The 20,317-nt window shown below is 43.9% G+C and overlaps 1 protein-coding gene across 1 annotated transcript in view; it reads right to left on the bottom strand.

Annotated features, from left to right (window-relative positions):
- Positions 1 to 20,317, bottom strand: part of ralgapa2 (Ral GTPase activating protein catalytic subunit alpha 2) — a 238,429-nt gene that overhangs the window by 182,347 nt on the left and 35,765 nt on the right. Inside the window, exons 2-3 of the mRNA XM_083792352.1 lie at positions 13,191 to 13,301; positions 9,783 to 9,832 (exon numbers count right to left, since the gene is read on the bottom strand). Of these exons, the coding sequence (XP_083648478.1) occupies positions 9,783 to 9,832; positions 13,191 to 13,301 (161 nt within the window). The remainder of the gene's footprint in view (positions 1 to 9,782; positions 9,833 to 13,190; positions 13,302 to 20,317) is intronic.

A 20,317-nucleotide genomic window follows, 5' to 3' on the forward strand; every position in this document is an offset into this window, starting at 1 on the left:
AGGCTCCGGACAGGGCCCCAAATCCAGATCACCCCTAGATCTCCATATATGGAGCTGGCCTGTTCTGACATCACAATGGTGTTCTGACATCACAATGGTGTTCGGACACCACAATCATGCGTGACCTCACCCCCCAACATACAATAAATTATTCTAGTAATTTAACCCATTCTGACCTGAGATCAGATTCTAAAAATGTCTTCTACATCCTGACAGTTTTCTGCAAAAGCTATGTTTCTATGTCAGTCGTTCTTCGATTTTTCAAAAATAGCAGACCTACAAGCTCGAAGCGCACCACTCGGTGGCGCACTATGAGCTTGTAGATCTGCTATTTTTTCAATAGCTAAAGCATGACACAATGCTACCACCAAAATGGGTTAAATTCAACAAATGTTATGCACATACACAGTATGTATTTATGTACCTATGTACGGCATGTAATGTACTTCACACATCTCTGGAACCGTTCATCCAATCAACATCACACTTAGAGAGTCAAGAGTACTTCCAGAGGACCCGTGATTCAAGTGTTCGAGTCGAGTGCAGTGGCGTGCACAGACATTTAGAGGGGCAGGTGCTCAAGTGAAAAAAAGGGCACCTTGTGCAGCGCATTTTGGGGCGGGAACCCATTTTGGTGCTTTAGCTATTGAAAAATAGCAGATCTACAAGCTCATAGCGCGCCACCGAGTGGCGCGCTACGAGCTTGTAGGTCTGCTATTTTTCTTTAATCGAAGAACCACTGACATAGAAACATAGCTTTAGATTGTGGGGGCCTAAATAATATAGTAGAAGCGTTTTTTTATCAAGATTTGATCAATGTCACCGCATGGTCCACACACTACAAATTAAGAAAAGAAAAAAAAACTTTTTTTTTTTTAGCACATTGCCAAAAGGGCAGGGGGTGCTCTAGCACCCCCTAGTGTCTATCTGTGCACGCCACTGGTCGAGTGTGATGTCGATCGCACCGGAAAGCGGCCCACGGCGAGTCCCAGCAGTCACGCCATCCAAATGGATGCCAGTTCAAAGCCACGGCCCTGCACTGGAAATAACCATGCCGGTCAAGAAGTCCTTATACTGCTGAAACTATTAGTACTTATAGTACAAGTTGTGGCTGTCTTGGTCCAGAGCCAGGCTAAAGCACGACTGCTGTCTGGCTCTCTGCAGGACACAGATAAGATGAGCATGCAAAATCCTCCTCTTTGTCCCGCAGGTCTGTTTCCTGCTGGAGTGACGCAGTCTCTCAGAGTATACGCACTGGAAACGACCGAGTTCACATTTAACCCAATCTGACCTGAGATCAGATTCATATGGGGTTTCCACATGGACACACACTGGTCTGATTAACCCATTCTGACCTGAGATCAGATTCTAAAAATGTCAGTCGTTCTTGTCGATTTTTCAAAAATAGCAGACCTACAAGCTCGTATCGCGCCACTCGGTGGCGCGATATGAGCTTGTAGATCTGCTATTTTTCAATAGCTAAAGCATAACATGACGCCAACACCAAAATGGGTGCCCGGTCAGAATGGGTTAACTTTCATTGTGTTTTAGCTGAGAGAGGCCAAGATGGATGAATGGATGAATGAATGAATGAGTGAGTGAGTGAGTGAGTGAGTGAGTGAGTGAGTGAGTGAGTGAGTGAGTGAGTGAGTGAGTGAGTGAGTGAGTGAGTGAGTGAGTGAGTGAGTGAGTGAGTGAGTGAGTGAATGGTGGAGAAAAGGCCATCCTTACTTTCTTCACTGACATCACAGGCTGGTGGCATTTTAGGGCAGCAGGCCAATTGAAGTCATACTTTCAATTTGAAAACCCCATTGAGGGTCAACCTTGAGCAAGCACTGAATCCCAAACACCCGCTGTGTGGCTGAACTCCAACCATAAAGCAAAAATGTATACCGTCCTTTGCCACGAATAATTGATCTACAAGTACACAAGCCGACGCGACCCATTCTTAGCTTGCGGATCAGTTCTTGCAGGCCAAAACGACACCGCTGTCAAGAAGTCTCGACAAAGGCAACCAGATTTCCCTACGAGATCAATCACAAAACCCATACGGGCGAACGCCGCTTCGTCCACTAAGCATTCAGGTCACAGAGTGCGGCGGTCGGGTCGCTCAGAGAGACACACACACACACACACACACACACAACACACACACACACACACACACACACACACACACACACACACACACACGGACAAAGCGTCTGAAGGATGCAGATTGGGAACAAAGACAGACATGCACATCATTGCCAGTGCAGCAGTACCAGCAGCATCACAAGGTTCTGCTGCGCTATACAGACTACAGTACAGCATGTGTCTGACTGTGGCACCAGACACAAAGGGAGGCTGGGAGAGGCCGATGGATGGATGGATGCTGGTGGCAGACTGTGTGTGTGTGTGGGGGTTGGTGGGAGCACCACTAGCAATGTGCGTTATAGTGGTGGTGGAGGGGTAAGGGCCGGGGTTCCAGTGTTCTATACTCGGTCTCAGGAGGGAGGGAGGGAGGGGAGGGTTCCCCCACAGTGACCCACAAAAAGGAGGTCACACATCGCAGTAATTCCATCCTGGACAGATCCGGCTGGTGGGTGGGGGGGGGGGGGGAGAGAGAGAGAGAGGCTGCATCATCCCGTCTCTCCCCCTACACCCTCCTCCAGTGGGATGAGGAGACAGACAGACAGACAGACGTCTGCTGCTTTCCAGGGAATTCTGACAGGATTAAAGTGTGTGACACAGATTGAACATGGAGCTGCTAAGTGGCTTTCGCCCATTAAAACACACCATGTCATTTTAGATTTCAGCTACATAATAGTATCTCTGTCGGGTGGAAAAACCTCATATAGTACAGGAAGTCTTTGGAAGATACAGGATCTCAAACTAATTGCAAAAAAAACCCCAAACTCAGCTGATTTTGTATCTTCAATATATCCCGAATAACAGAAAAAAAGTTGCCTGGACTTGTCTGAGAGGAAACCCCCTAGTTTGACATGTCACATTCTACTTAAAGCAAAAGGAAACCTAGAAAACATATTGGATGTCAATGGTGACCATACTGTACAGGTCATTTTCTAAACTTTCCCCTCAGACAATTCCAGGCAACTGTTTTACTGTTATTCAGGATATATTGAAGATACAAAATGAACTGAGTTGGGTTTTTTTGCAATTAGTTTGAGGTCAAATTACATTATTACTGGACAAATACTGTATGACTCCAAGTTCAAAACTGTTACTTATCGGGATTCAAAATTCAAAAGTAGCAGATCTGCAAGCTCAATATGCGTCGCTTCGCGCCACGATTCGAGCTTGTGGATCTGCTACTTTTGATGCTTTCGTGTGACGTTGTGTAGTATGATCAAGTAGGACATTAATTATAACATTTATAATATAATAATAGGCTTCTGCCTGACAGCAACAAAATATAGCAACATATAGGTTTTTCAGAAAACTGTTACGATTTAGAAGACATTTTTAGAATCAGCCTCAAGTCTTAATAGAGCGTCGCAGTCCCGCCTTTCAGAACGACGAGTGGCCCAGGAAATGATGTTCCATTAATTTTCTCCATAGGCTTTTCAAAAAGTATTTATTTAAAGACGGTTACACCGTGGACAAAGCCAACTCGGACCGTGACAGATCATGACAATAAGTACAATGTTTTGGGCAGATCAAATAATTAGTAAGAAGAAAAACAAAACAAATAGTGTTGTATCCTGCATTTATTTTCTTCGTTCAAATTATTTGATCGGCACAAAATATTGTGTTTGTTGTCATGATTTGTCACGATCCGAGTTGGCTTTGTCCGCGGCGTAACCGTCTTTCTATAAATACCTTTTGAAAAGCCTATGGAACAAATTAATGGAGAATCATTTCCTGGGCCACTCGTCGTTCTGAAAGCGACGCTCTATAGGATAGTCCCACACCAGCACACAGCGCTGTAAATGTCTTAAAAGTGATATTTGTCAAATTACGGCATTACTGAAGTTCACATGACAAAACCACCACCAGCAGTTTGTAACATCAACCACAAGTTTAAACCCTCTATGCTGTGTTGACCAGCATGCCACGTCACTGCTCTGTCTCTCCAGCTCAAATCTCTTTGGAAATAATAGCCCGATATGCAGAACGGTTGCCTGTTCATCTTCATCGTGGTGTTGGTTAAATTGTTTGTTTTAAAATAGCCTTACAATTAAATTCAAGACTAATGCCGCGTTCACACACAGGCAAGCTACAGCCTACTGTTGTTTTTTCCCAATGGAAGCCAGTAACGTGAAGACACACAGATCCGACGTTTGTAGCTGCTGCGAAAGCTACAACACGTTGAGCTGGTTTCAACTTCAGCGACATGGATACAAAGCTACGGATATGCCGTGTAGCTTTGCATTTTGTATCTGCCAGTGTGAACGCAGCATAAGAGTATTAAAAAAATAATGAATTGAAGAGGGTTCAAAATATAATTGGTGTTGTAGCCTATGGCAGTGGTGCCACAGAAGTTAGAACACTTTGATATATTTGAAATGTATAAATATCACTTCAACCACTTTAGACCCAGAAATGGGACCCGTTATATGAGCTTGTAGATTGGCAATTCTTTGGTGAATGTTCCACCCAGAATAGGGATGCTGGGGTTAAAGTAATTAAACAACAGTTAAATAGTTAATTACTATCCGTCCTAATCTCTCAAGTATCTTAATTAGGGGAAAATATTTACATAAATGGTAAATGGTGCATTTATATAGCTCCTTTATCCAAGGCGCTTTACAGAGATTGTGCATTACATTCACCCATTCACACACACATTCATACACCGATGGCAGCGGAAACCATGCAAGGCACCAACTAGCACATCGGGAGCAATTAGGGGTTCAGTGTCTTGCTCAAGGACACTTCGACAGTAACTCTGGGGGAGCCCGGGTTCGAACTGGCAACCTTACGGTTACCATCCAGGCACTCTACCCCTGAGCCACCGCCGCCCCTACATATTTACATAGCCTAATATGAGATGAATTGTAAGGTGCTATAAAGAAACAATGTTATCCAGGGGTGCCATGGATGAGAAGGTTATTTACAGCATTGGTTACCAACCTTTTTATTCTCAGAAAATATCTGACTCTCCAAGTACCACCATAATAACTGATGTTAACACAAAAAATGCTGGAAACGTATCCATACGCTTTATTAATATCGAACGCCGTACGCGCGAAGCGTATCTATACGTTTTTTTTATTGCTTACTGTACATCAACGTCCTATGCTCCAGGACACCGAAGAAACTAACAGCGATCCTCTCCAGGAAGGTCCAGTATGTGATCCGGGAGTAAAAAATGTTGCACAACATTGCACTGCTCACTTCACAGGGGTGTGATTTTCATTATTATTACAGTAGAAGTATTTTTCTTATGAAAGCAGAGAGTCTTCTGTTTCATACGGTATATAGTATGTACATGTCGCTATAGGCCTTATTTTGTGAATAATAGTTCTTCTGGTCCATGCATTTTCTGAAATCCTCTCTGGTGGGCGCAAGCTGCATTCAATAGCCAATTACTGACAGACTATACATGGGACCATGTGTATTTGTTTTCCTCCTAAAAGTAGACATTCAGGGCTTTCATTCAGTGTGTAGTATGTATATGATATTATTTGTGTTCATTTTTATATCTGTCTGTCAATGTCTGTCAACTTCAACCTTCCATATCTCTGCTGTTTTTTCAAAAGAGCAGCGTGCTGCGAAAAGCAGGTGTTAGAAAAAGGTCAATATCTCCAGAATGGAAGATGGTAGAATCATAATTTATAAAAATTGAAGTGGACTAGTTTGGCTTCCTTTTGATTTATGCGGTGTGATTCTCGCTATAAGAGGCCCCTCGCTGTGGGCCCCGAAAAAGTTCAGAAGTCCCAATGTTAATCGCTCAGCACCACCAAGCCTGAGCAAATAGAAAACTCTAGCAATCAATGTGTTAAAATACAGGAGCATATACCTGCCCTTTTTGTTCCATTCCTAAGCCAACAATGCTGCTGCTCTGACACAACTCTGTCTAATCCCTAATCAGCACAACTGATGATATTTCTAATGCGATTAATTCATTCTCAATTCTTCTATTAACGGCTAGGTGTGCGGCCATGCTCATTTCAGCACGGCTGGATAGCCTATTTCAACCAATTGCTTGGTCAGAAGAACTACCTGTAGTAATATAAATATTTCATTCCACTTTTGTATTTTTTGGTCGAGTCCTCTGTGTACCACCAGAGGGGGGCTCAAGTACCACCAATTACCTTTTTTTTATCGTTTGTACCAGCATCAACTAAGATGTTGAACGAGGCTCTGAAACAGCAGTAACTGTGTGAGGCATGATTATCCACATCATGTGTGCAATTGTGTAATGTTGTGTCTTCCTCTGTAATGTATTTTTGTTTGCCATTGATGTTTTATGTGTGGCTGTAGCTGGGGTGAAAGCCCAAGACAAATTTCCCTTGTGGACAATAAAGTTTACCTTGACCTTGACCCAGTGGTACTAGTACCTCTGATTTACAGTACAGGGGTGGCCTGTGACAAATGGTTTGAGAACCACTGGCTGTAGCATCTCTGCAGAAACCAGCCATCTCCAACATGTTCATTTTTCAAGAAATGGAAGAAAAAGAAAAAGTAAATCAGGAAATGAAGAAAAACCATGTATATATTTAAAACAAAGCAATACTGCCTCATCAACGTTGGTATCGTGACTTAATATATTGTCAATTAATTGCACGAGAGGGGGGGAGAGGTGGTGGAGTTAGCTGCTTTGTTTAGCAGACAGTTTGAGAGTCGAATGGAGTTAAGCTGGTTTTGTCAGAAGCACTTTAATAATTTGCATAAGTTTCACATTTTTGAACCAACACACAGACGTAAAGAGTGTTCAATGGCATCCATGCATGGAAACAAATAAAAAAAACTGAAAAATGGGAGTTAGCAGGTTTATGCCGGACGGCGACGATATGACGACACGCACTGTAGCCTACGTGTGGATATTCAATTCACAACCGCACGCGATCCAACACGTCTGATCTCACGAGGAGAAAAAAGAGAAAAGAAGACAATCCACACAACGTAAGCAGAGCAGGAGGATCAGAAGCCGCCGTGCATCTCTCTAACGGACACGCCACTCAAAGTGAAGCTTATCTCTTCGCTGGAAAAGGAAAGCAGGCGGCGGCGAGCGGCAGACCGGGGCTAAAAGGGGACACGAAGGGGTTAAGCTGCTTTCAATATTTTTGTGAAGGATATACGCCATAAATATGGAGGAGATGATTGAGTGAATTCAGGCTGCATTGACAGGTCAGATGGATGGGTGGACGGACGGACGGATGGATGGCAGGCAACTGGACCTAGTCTTCTAGCTGGTCAGAATAAATTACCCCGCCGATGTATTTCCGCAAATCTACATTCACCGCTCCTAGTATTGACGATTTCATTCATAGTATCGTATGTCTTTATGAATTGAACACATAGGACCACAATGGACACAAGCTCTCTGGCCTTTTAACATAACTGTATAACCTCTGCACTTTGCACAAACTGTATTCAATCAATCAATCAATCAATGAGTGGATGGATGGATGAGAGTGGGAGCTCAGGAAGACGTGTGAGACAGACACTTGTGGACAAACAGGGAAGACGTCACACCGGCTGAAACATGAATCACCACCATGACTATTGTTTTGGACTTTTTGCTCAAACATTCACCAGCCTGAAGATTAAAAATTAATCCGTCCAGCAGTTATGAGAGCAGACCACAGAGCACGTCAGCACGCACACACCCACACACACCACTATTTAACCCGGCATCACCTATGTTGGGCATATTGTCAAAAAATAGCACGATGGGCTATTTTCCTTATTCATCGATCAGTGTACGACTAAGTATATACGGTACACACAACAAAGAGACCATGAAAACACCAGGCACAAGAACAGTGTTCTGAAGTGAAGCAGCACTCAGTATATTCACACACACACACACACACACACACACACACACACACACAATGCCCCCAACCAAACACAAAAACGTAAACAGCTGTAACTGGATCAGATGAGAACCCAGCCTGGGCTGCAGGGCAGGCTGCGTTACGGAGACACACACACACACACACACAAACACAAGCTGATGATAATAACACTGAACAGGGCACAGGGGAGTCTGCGGCCCCACTCATGCTACAACGTGATAAACCCCATACGATTGTCAGGCCGACAGTCTACGTACGGCTCGTCCTCCACGCCTAGAGGGATGGTCTCGTCATGGATGACCCCAGTGTTGAGGTGAGGGACGGCCCCCTCGTCGCATCCACCCTGATGACGGTATATACGACACCATAATACACAGCACCGTTTCCCAGACAGTGGGTGGGGGAAGTGAGTCCATTCTGACCTGAGATCAGATTCATACGAGGTTTCCACTGGACACGCACTGGTCTAATTAACCCATTCTGACCTGAGATCAGATTCTAAAAATGTCACAGTCGCTCTTCGATTTTTCAAAAATAGCAGACCTGCAAGCTCGTATCGCGCCACTCGGTGGCGCGATATGAGCTTGTAGATCTGCTATTTTTCAATAGCTAAAGCATAACATGATGCCGACACCAAAATGGGTGCCCGGTCAGAATGGGTTAATTATTTCAAAATAATACCCCAAAAAAACCCGCCATGAATTATTAATAAAATCCAATGTTATTTTTTCCCCCCCAGTAATTACAATTCACAATTCAAGTCATGAAGAAATGGAAGAAAAATCTTAAGAAATTCCATAAATTAGAACAAATATTAAAGAAGTCGTGAAAATGAAAATAGCCGATCTACAAGCTCACAACGTGGCGCGAAGCGCCACGTTGTGAGCTTGTAGATCGGCTATTTTCACCATAGCTCTGAATACAGTATATATCCAACTTCCGCTTTGGGTTCATGGGGGTGGGAAAGTGTCGGGAACCACTGGTATACGTACAGTGAGTCCGCCCTGAGCAAACGGTAACAGGAGAGAGCCTGAGCTGTTTGTATGTGGAAACTGGAGCTGCGCTCCGCCCTGACAGTCGGGTGGGAAAACAGGGTGGGAGGACTTTAACCTCTAGGACGCCACTCGAGACCGGGTGCTCTCTCGCTGCCCTCGGGGGGGAGAGGGGAGGGGGGCAGAGCGGCTCGCAATTAATTTGCAATGGGAGCAGGTGGTTTTGACGAGACAAGCTCGCTCCGTGGCCGTCTTCTGCCCCCACCCCGCTCCCTCCACAACACAGCCAAGGAGCGAGTTTGTCTCGTCAAAACCACCTGCCAGAATTGCGAGCTGCTTTGCCCCCCCACTCTCTCCCCCGAGGGCGACGAGAGACCACCCTGTCTTGTATATGTGAGCGATGCCTATAGGAGACTACAACAGGAGGAGACGTTGCGCACACACACACACACACACACACACACACACACACCTCCTGCTTTACATATCCACCTCAACAGTGTCAACACACACCTGGGATGTTAAAAAGAGGAAATGACATCACCTCTCTGCCAGGCTGGAAAACAATGGACAACGTTTATCCTCTCGTACGAAAGGCCAGCGGCCCAACCTTCAAAAGACGAGCAACTCTTAAAGACCTGCACCCTTAAGACGCATTGTGAGTTTGTAGAACAGCCCAATGTTTTGCCCCACACTGTCGTACGATGCAGTATAAAAATAGGACATTAATTAAAATAAAATGAAATGATGGCAATACAAGGTTTCCGACCATCAGCGACAGCATGAATCACAGATTGAAGAGGAAGATGAAGGTACTTACTTCAAAAATATAGAGGATGGAGTCCAGCTCCTCCCTCTGAGATTTGTTCCCTGGAAGGACAGAAGGACAGCATGCAGTTGGTACACTCTCTCACAGTTAAAACTCCTGTTTCCCCCCCCCCAGATTCGGCACAAACATGGGGATGAATTCATTCTACGATTATGCCACCAAAATGTGGAATGCCCTACCAACCAGTCATCGAAAACGTGACTGCCTAACCTCCTTCAAAACTGCCATACAATAACCGGTCTGCAATTTACAACTGGACCTAAAGTCTTCTGGGAAACTGGGAGACTCACTGTAATGGAATTAGGGCTGTGCAAATATCAATATTAATGTATATCCTGATATGACACTAGATACCGCCTGGGATTTTGTATTTGGACATGGTGTTTTTTTTCCTGGTTTAATGCAATTTCTTAATGCAACGGACTTGAGTGAACTGTACTCTTAACTGGCCATTAAGAAATGTGAATCCCTAGACTCCTTCAAAACCGCTCTCAAAGAGCACTTACTGCAATTCGAGACTGGCCCCTTTCAAAAACTCAATGCCTCAATTAAGACAGGGTGTTTCCATGTGTGAAAAAAGATGGAGGAAGGGTGGAGAAGATAGCCCATATCCTTTAAATGAGTGACATGTTGTATTGCAGCAGAACAAAGATTGAGATAGAGCGAAAGAGAGAGAGAGAGAGAGAGAGAGGGGGGGTGAGTTAATTATTGAGAGAGTGAGTATTAATACACCACTCATTACAGAGGACCTTGCTTCTAATTGGCCTCACAACAGGTGGAGATGGGCGGGGGATGGTTGGTGTGTTGTTTGGGGTTGGTTGGTGGTGTTATTGCTCCAGTAATTCTCCTGAAGCCTGAAGCATTTTGGAACAAACTGTCGCAGGACAAACGCCACAGAGAACTTTCACAAAACATGGGAGGGAGGGAGGGCGGTCACTGATTTGGGGTTTGGGGAGAGCCATAACACTATTCTAAAGCTATAATACATTTTGTTTGTATGAGGATACCCATGAGTCCAGATTAACTTTCTTCACCGCTGTGCCAGGACCGTCAAACATAAGATTTGAACTGTGCCAAAGTGAATTAAAGAAGTACTTTATTATTAGAATTTGTTCCATTTTGAATGATGAATGTATTATACATCTAGGAATAGCTGCATTTTTATGATTGTTGCTGGTGAAATATGATTAGGCAATCCTTTCCATTTTCATATTGTGACTTGTGGCCACTAAACAACGGCTGATAGAAGGCCTGATAACGAGGGGTGGGCGGGGATAAGAGGGAGGTTGTCATAATGGGAAAGATGTATCATGTGCGAGTTTTGGAGGAATTACAGTAATGGGAAGTCATGATTGTTGCATCCGTTTTGGTTTTGATACGGGGACTCAAGAGACTAGTTGGACTAGTGGAGATTAATTTGAGACGAGTTGACCTCGTTATTGAGAGAGTTTAATAAAAAAAAGACTGAGGACTTAATAATTTGAATAAATAACCTTCTGTATTATTTTACAGAGGGAGTTGAGTCACAGCAAGGAACTCAGTGAAATCAGTATAAATTAGGGAATTATAATTTTACCCAGATGCCAAAAGGTGAAACATTAAAACCGACGTTGCCCCAATTCAAACAACGGCTCCCTTGTAAAGGTGTGTCCGAGCTTTAACATTATCATCGCATCTTTAACCCATTTTAGACCTGAGGCCGATTCTAAAAATATGTTTTTTTCTGAAATGTTTCTATGTCAGTGGTGCTCATCCTTTTTCATGTCAAGGACCCCCAGAATGATCTGTATTTGGCCATGGACCCCCCATCTGAAAATATGTTTTTCCAGGGACCCGCCCAGAAGCAGATGAGTTAAAAACGTTTGCTCTGAAAGAAGATATATTCAAACATGTGCGCCACATTTTCACAATTTTACAAAAATAGCAGCCTGCCATCCACATTTGGGATTTAATTTGTGCCTTTTCCCTGCGATGCTGGCGCCATGTTAAAGCTTCCGACGAGAGGTGAGGGGCTGGTTTGTGTTCTTGTGTGTTTTTTTCCCCTGCACATTTGTATGGGGGGGGGGGGCTAACACACTGGAGTTAGAGTGGAGAGAAGTGCTGGCACCCGGAGATGTGGTTAATGCTACAATTAGCGCGCAATAAAGGAGTTAAGGAATATAATATGCCTTTTGTATTCTTTCTGTATATCAGCAAAGTGTAAATTTTTATGTTAGACATTGAGGGAAATTAAGATTCTCCCCCCAAAAAATAACGCTGCTTATCAACTAACCGGTTAATCAATCGATAAGCTTATCAAAACGTATCAATTAACTATTAATGCATTAATCGACAATTCCCAATAATAATCACATCATGTTTGCAACTACAGTATTCACAGTATTAGCATTCTGTAAACACGATATTTTCCGCCCGTCTCATTCAGCGATCTCGTGCCACTATAGTTTGCTCCACTGTTCGTACAGTGACAGTGAAATGCTCAAATAAATCCACTTTGTCCCGACTGCGTCCCAGGGGACATTAATTCATTTCCGTCCCAGATACATGTTTTAATGTCCCCTGGTAGACGACGTGAATGTCGTTAGAGTCTCGAGCCGCGCTGTAATCCCACATGGATCACAATCATGGTTCAATATAGTGCAGCAGTCCAACTTCCTATTAAATTAAACCGGGTGATCCTACTGTATAAATGAAAATGATTCCCTACAGTGTGCTTGTGCGTGCGTGCGTGCGAGCCGCAGAGGTGGAAGTCGTTTGATAATGACGTGCCTAACCTCTGGGGGCTTTCACTTTTTCTCTCTCTCTCTCTCTCTCTCTCTCTCTCTCTCCGGTCCAAAATCATTAGCAGTTTATTGGTGGTGGGCTCAATGGGTTATCCTGTGGGCTGTAATGTGAGTTCACGTTGGGTTCATGTATTGGTCTGCGGAGGCTATGCCGAGAGGCTGAGAGGGTATCGTAGTGTAGGATGTGCTAGGTGTAAATGCGCCACCATGCCTCTGGTTTTCTGATTGCTGGGATATGCTGTGTAGCTCAGTGTTGCCAGATGGGAAATGTTGAGGCTTAAAATTATCGTATTTGAAAGAAAACTAGCGTACACACACACACACACTACACAGCTACAAAAGAGAAATTGCACGTGTAAATATGTAATTTGTAATTTCTCCCAAAAATATTGTATTTAGTGTAAGAAACAATGTTATTTATTTGAGACTAGTGATTCTACAAAATTCTACAAAACACGAATTCTACAAATGCCTTCAGTAGTTCTCTCACACCGTTAGCAGATGTACAAGCTTGTATATCTGCTATTTTTGAAGAGCCAACACGACAATCTTAAATGACACAGACCCGGTTTGAATGGGTTAAAAAAAAAAAAGGGAAAAAAAACAATATGCTCACCTTTTTGTTTTAAGTTACTTTCCAGTGTAATGAAATTTTCATAGAAGATAAAATAAATCTGAGAACAGTTGCTCTCGAAGAACGCCTTCAGTTCACTCTTCTCAATGATATCTGTAATTTGAAACACAAAGCAGAAGGGGGGGGGGGGGGGGGGAATCAGTCAAATCAAGGTTGAAAGTAAATACGTAAAGTCATTTAAATTGGGACATAATACTAACATTTAAAACGTCTTAGTTGAATCAATGTGCTTCTCATTGTGACTCCTTTACGTACATATTGCATTGCGACTCCTGCACTGGCATACAGTAGGTATTGTATCGCGTCGCTTGTACTGGGATACATAATTATTACACATACTAGTGTCTCCTCGTAACGGCCATGGAGGCACAGAAAGACATTCACAATGAGGAACATTTCCAAGTGGAAGTAGAACACCTGATTATTATATGGATCCATCTTGCTGTCAGAAGGAATCCACAGGAGAGCCGTGTGTGTGTGTGTGTGTGTGTGTGTGTGTGTGTGGTGTGTGTGTGTGTGTGTGTGTGTGTGTGTAGCTCAGTCCCATGGGTACAAATACGCACACACCACAGCTGTCAACCAGTATTCGTCCCCGCAATGACCCTGAGAAAAGTGTGTCCGAGCTGACTATCTAGTCCATGGTCTAAGACATCCTCACTGCTTGTCCACGATGTGTGGAGGAGCAGTGCAGTGGAGCACCCTGCTCTGATCTGTTGTACAGTACCTTGCACACCTACTGTACTGTACTGTACTGTACTACTGCACGCCACAGCTATACTTCCAATAGACCCGAGGACGATTCTACAAATGTCTTCTAAATCCTGACAGTTTTCTGAAAAACCTCATGTTTCTATGTCAGTGGTTCTCAAACATCTTCATGTCAATGACCCCAAAAAATGTATGAAATTGGCCACCGACCCCCATCTGTAAATATGTTGTTTCAGGGACGCCCCAGAAGCAAAGATTTGAGTAGTTAAAAACGTTCACTCTGAAAGAATATAGATTTGCACACATTTTCGTGATTTCGTGGCTAAATACTCCACTGTAGAGTCTGCTCGTCATGTTAGTCATGTTTCAGTGCTGACTACTCAGTCAATTGTAGTGTGAACTAGATACCATATTCTCAATCTCAACGCTCAATTCCTATACCAATTGATCAACTCCTAAAGCAAAGCTAGCTAAATAAATGCACACAGTCACTCACACGTCTGGGTATTAATTCAATATACTGTATGTGTGTGATCATGACAGAGATTTTAACTAAGTTTGCACAGGGACAGTAGCTGATGTTAAAAAATAGAACATAAGAACATAAAACATGTGATTAAACACCCTCTCCCCCTTTCCTGTAACTCCTCACTAGAATATCCAAATAAAAGGCAGAAAAGCTAAAACGTGCTGAGTCAGACTCTCAGAAGTGTGTCGGCAGGTCAAACAGAAGCTATCTCACTACCTACACATGTGCTCTGGTAGCAGTGATTGGAACACTGCTGCTGTCAGGAACGCATTATTAGCATCCTGTTGCATGAAGTCACCAAGCCAAGCGGAAACGTTGCCCTGTTGTGTCATAAGAGGAGCCTCTCCTCCGGTCGGGGCAGAAGGTCAAGTCAGCAGATCAACTCCTACAAGCTCTGGTAGTCACACTATGTAATATGGTACAGTATGCACTGTAGTAATGCATTTCTACTGTACATTACCAATAATCCATCCATCCATCTTCAACCGCTTATCCGTAGTCAGGTCACGGGGACAACAGCTCCACCAGAGAGCTCCAGAGTTCCCTCACCAGAGCACCATTAGTGACATCCTCCTGGGGGATCCCGAGACGTTCCAAGGCCAGTGAGTGGATGCGTTTCCTCCAACTGCGCCTTGGTCTGCCCCGGGGTCGATCTCCTCCCAGTGGGGCGTGTCTCGAGGACCTCCCTAGGGAGACGCCCGAGAGGCATCCTAACCAGATGCGAGAACAACCTCAGCAGGCTTCTTTCCAGGCGAAGAAGCAGCGACTCTACTCAGAGTCTCACGTGACTGCACTTCTCACCCTATCTCTAAGGGAGATGCCAGCCACCCGTCGAAGAAAACTAATTATGGCCGCTTGTATTCGCGACCTTATTCTTTCGGTCATGACCCACACTTCATGACCATATTAGGTGAGAGTAGGAACGAAGATTGCTCGGTAGACATAGAGCTTTGCCTTCTGGCTCAACTCTCTTACCAATTACCAATAATGCTGACTATAAATTGGATACCTCAACAGTACAGACTCACACTTAATGTACTGTACGTCCGTTTGCTGGTTTGCAGATTATATCTACAGCATGTGCCGTATTATATATCAAATGTATTTCACAAACCACTCAAAATGGAGGCATTACATAATACACTAGTCTCATGCATGAACAAAAATGTATGGATTTCGTTCATCATAGGCATCCATATTTGATCTGGCCATGGCGCCATTCGTGGCACTATGACGGAGAAGCAGCTCTGTGACTCGGTTCAACTGTCACTATGACAGAGAAGCAGCTCTGTGACTCGGTTCAACTGTCACTATGACAGAGAAGCAGCTCTGTGACTCGGTTCAACTGTCACTATGACAGAGAAGCAGCTCTGTGACTCGGTTCAACTGGCACTATGACAGAGAAGCAGCTCTGTGACTCGGTTCAACTGTCACTATGACAGAGAAGCAGCTCTGTGACTCGGTTCAACTGTCACTATGACAGAGAAGCAGCTCTGTGACTCGGTTCAACTGTCACTATGACAGAGAAGCAGCTCTGTGACTCGGTTCAACTGGCACTATGACAGAGAAGCAGCTCTGTGACTCGGTTCAACTGTCACTATGACAGAGAAGCAGCGCTGTGACTCGGTTCAACTGGCACTATGACAGAGAAGCAGCTCTGTGACTCGGTTCAACTGTCACTATGACAGAGAAGCAGCTCTGTGACTCGGTTCAACTGGCACTATGACAGAAGCAGCTCTGTGACTCGGTTCAACTGTCACTATGGCAGAGAAGCAGCTCTGTGACTCGGTTCAACTGTCACTATGACAGAGAAGCAGCTCTGTGACTCGGTTCAACTGTAACTATGACAGAAGCAGCTCTGTGACTCGGTTCAACTGTCACTATGACAGAAGCAGCTCTGTGACTCGGTTCAACTGGCACTATGACAGAGAAGCAGCTCTGTGACTCGGTTCAACTGAGAAATTCAAGCTACACCAAATGTGTACAGCACATGACTAATATTCAAAATTATAGTATATCATTCATCGGTCGTCTGCCTTACATGTTTACACGTGCGTCTGGGACTGGGCCGCTGCCCCGAATGCCCTGCGTGACAGACAGAAGGCACGCAACGTCACACCCATTGATTAATGAAAATGAAATGTAGGTCAGGCTGACATGAGGGGATCCTCCATCCATGTTGTTGACCCAGAGAGTTCACAAAACCAACTTGGCCACAGGCAGTGATTTCTCAGATTGCTTTCAGATTATGTCTGATTTGACTTGCCTATCATCATGTCCCGTTTCAAGGAAAAGGTCATTGCTGTTCCATGTTTCTCACAGCACAGTTCAGCTAGGCTCAGCCCGGGCTTCCATTTGCTTCAATCATTGAACCAGCTTATTATTTGGGTCCTTTCACACAACAAAACACTTGCTCGGGTAAGAAGGTAAGATTGAAAGCATACTATCAAATTGTTTATTTAAACCACTATGTATTACCTAAAATATTGTATATCGAAAAATAAAGCTATCAAATGGCATATGTATCGTTCATTTGATCTTGCTCTGAGAGACGAGGCGTTCTTCCTTATCACTCTGGCACCAACCACAGCCCAGAGAAAGAGAGATAGAGAACCAGAGAGTCTAAAAGCTGAGGTGAGATGAATCCCCCATTTTCACCAAAATGTTTGGCTATTATAATAAGAATAGGGACAGCAGGGTCCATGTGGTTAAATTAATCTAATTGGATAACTTGAGCCCCAGCCCTATAACCACACATTCACAGGCCTGGAGGAGGAAACCAGCCCAGTCCCAAAACTCTGCATTCGTTCCCAGTTACCAACGGTTGGTAACGAGATAGTGTTGTGATTGTGCCCGCCCCACATGTCACACTGGAGCACTCCCAACAAGACAAGCCAGGCTCATTGGGACGCTGGCATTTTGCAGTCGGCCGAGCCACAAAAGGCCGGCAGGTTATCTTCTCATAGCTCTGAGAGCTGACAAAAGGTTTCTCCTTAACAGGGATATCTAGACCTCTCGCTTTGCAGTCTCGTGGAATACAAAACGACTCGCCCCTTTACCAACTCGCCCCGGGCGTACAGCCGGCGGAACAGCGCGACCTGGTATTCCTAAAGTAATCAAAGTCAATGATGCTTAAACAGTTAAACCTAACCTGATTCCTAACATTAACCTCAGTAAAACTATGCCTAAACCCAATCCTATTCCTAAACTTAACCCCAGTAAAACTATGCCTAACCCTAAACGTATTTCTAACCTTATTCTCAGTAACCGCCACACCGAGCTGTCGGCGTGAGGTCGGCGGCAAAAAGCTGTGGCGAGATGGAATTGGGGCGACCGTCCCCGTTACCGTCTCGTGCCAGACAACTATTCCACAATCGCCGAATGCTATATAGTCTGGAACTACACCTCCCGAAATCAGAGTAAGGAAGCTGCCATTTCCGTTCACGAAAATATATTTTAAATTATATTTTCTTTACATTATTATTTTTTTATTTCCTTTTCTGCTAAGCAGTAAGCTATATTATGCTTACAGTATGTGATTTATATTTATATTAGGATAAATTTGCGCGACTGTAAAGACAAAACGGAAGTGGGGAGGAGGCTCCACTTCCGCATTATATTTGACTCGTGACAGCTCTTCCGTTGCTCCAGACTGTATGATGGAAGCATTTGGAAATTGCGAGAGGCAATAGTCTGGTAACGCGAGACTACTCGCTTAAAGGATGCGGGATAGATACAGTGAAGGGAAATGAGCAGGCTTCAGGAGAAAACAGTAAAAGCAGTGTCTCTTCTTGCTACTGGGCAGAACAAAACTGCATCCGTTTCCAGAGAGACTTTATTTCATTCAGCTCTGGCTCCTCTGGAATAGGGTTGTTGGGATACGGAGGGCGAAACTGGATCCAACATTGACGAACTGTCTGCAATGGGACCAGTCTGGAAGTGGTCTGGAATCCATCACATTTGGAACCGTTTCTGAAGTGTTTATCACACTTCACAGACAGATCCAACAGAATAATAACCCAATTCCCCCAAAATCCTTCATGCCAAAAGGCCCTTGTGATTTAGACAGTGGAGGATGTTTACTTAAAAAGAGAAATGTAGGCTAATCATGTCAAAGCTGAGCTGACAGAAGCTCTGCATGGAAGAAGACACAGAACAGTGAAAATACAAAGAAGGGACACTGCTATTATTTATAGGACGTCAATGTTGGACGGCAAACACTGACATCTGTCACTGACTACTTGGGAGATTACTGGCAGGAATAGCAATCTTTGATAATCTGCGCAAGTGCGGTTTCAGCTAATCAGTGAATCAACACGATAAATTGAAACACATTTTCTTATAATCGACTAAATCAACTAGTCTGACTTTATACTTTGTTGTATAGCGGTATCGTGCCAGTCTACAAGCAGAGTTCACAAGCTTTCGAGCTATTTTCACTATTTTGTCTTCAAATGGATTTTCTTTCTTATTTCTGAGAAAATAATTCATACAGCCCTAGTTTTCAGTACCATTTAGGATTTACATAATACAGGAGGGTTTACATAATATGCTTGTGCCATTGCCACAAATCCAGTGTTGTTTACATTTAAAGAAGATAGGCCATCTTGAACAGATGGGATTACAGTTGTATGAATACAATTTGTCTACTGCTTTAAGCTGCAAAACAAAACTGTTGATGAGCATGAACGATAAGGCTCTTTTAGAGAAAGTTTTGCTATTGAGCAATCGTCTTACACCGATAGTCAGGGAAAACTCTCTCTATGGTCTATAGACCAGGGATGTCAAACTCAAATACACAGTGGGCCAAAATAAAAAAATTGGTACAAGTCGAAGGCCGGACTGTGTTTCAAGTTACACACGGGCACCGGTCATGAGGACGTCCCAGGCAAACAGCAAAACAGTAAATGCATTAAAAACAGAAAATGCATTATTATTAAACTCAGTTTCCTGTTCTATGATCCTCATCACGCACTGCTTTCATAGTAAAATGAGAAAGTAAATCAAATCAAATGCATTGTGGGACTTGTGGTATTATGGTGGTCCGTGCAATATACTAGACTAGAGGGCCAGTTCTAATACTAATTAAATATCATCCTGCGGGCCAAAGATAATTCATTCACGGGCCTGATTTGGCCCCCGGGCCTTAAGTTTGACATATATAGACCATCCTAATACAGAAGGATGCAGGACGGTGGGGAGGGTGATCACTGGCACATTGGCATCAGTGTGAGAGAGAGAGGGGATTTTTTAACCAATTTTGTCACCCAGTGTCAATTATCTAATGTAATCCTGGGCGCTACACCTCGTCTGCCAACCTGGGGAGGGGGGGGGGGGAAATCGGACTGACCTCATGCTTCCTTCTACGCATGAGGAGTCCAAGCTGCTTCTTTTCACCTGACAGGGGAGGGTTTTCCCCGGCCAGACGTGGCAGATCTAAATCTACTAGAATATATATTATTGTATTATTGTGTAATATTGTATTTTCATGAGGTGTCATAATTAAACTTGATGTCGACATGGCAGATTTACACTCAATGTGATGGGAATAAGCAAATTTTTTTGCGTTTCCCTGTTCATAACAAGCCTGGGCATTATTGCACGCAGCGCACATAACGGCCTGTGTGCCACTAGTGTGTGTGAGACAGTGGTGTGCGTGTGTTTGTACGAGGATGTGTGATCCTACTCCAAGTTATCGCATTGTGCATCAGTGTAGCACGTAGTACTATCTCTCTCACTCTCTCTCTATCTATCTATCTATCTCTCTCTCTCTCTCTCTCATGCTCCCTCTCTCTCTCTTATCGTTTAAGTTGTTGTTGCACAGCCTCGATCTCCCAGAGGAGACAACACTTCATTAAACCCTCTTCCTTCA

Source organism: Protomyctophum parallelum (genome assembly GCF_964188405.1).
Source record: "Protomyctophum parallelum genome assembly, chromosome: 20".
Lineage (NCBI taxonomy): Eukaryota > Metazoa > Chordata > Actinopteri > Myctophiformes > Myctophidae > Protomyctophum > Protomyctophum parallelum.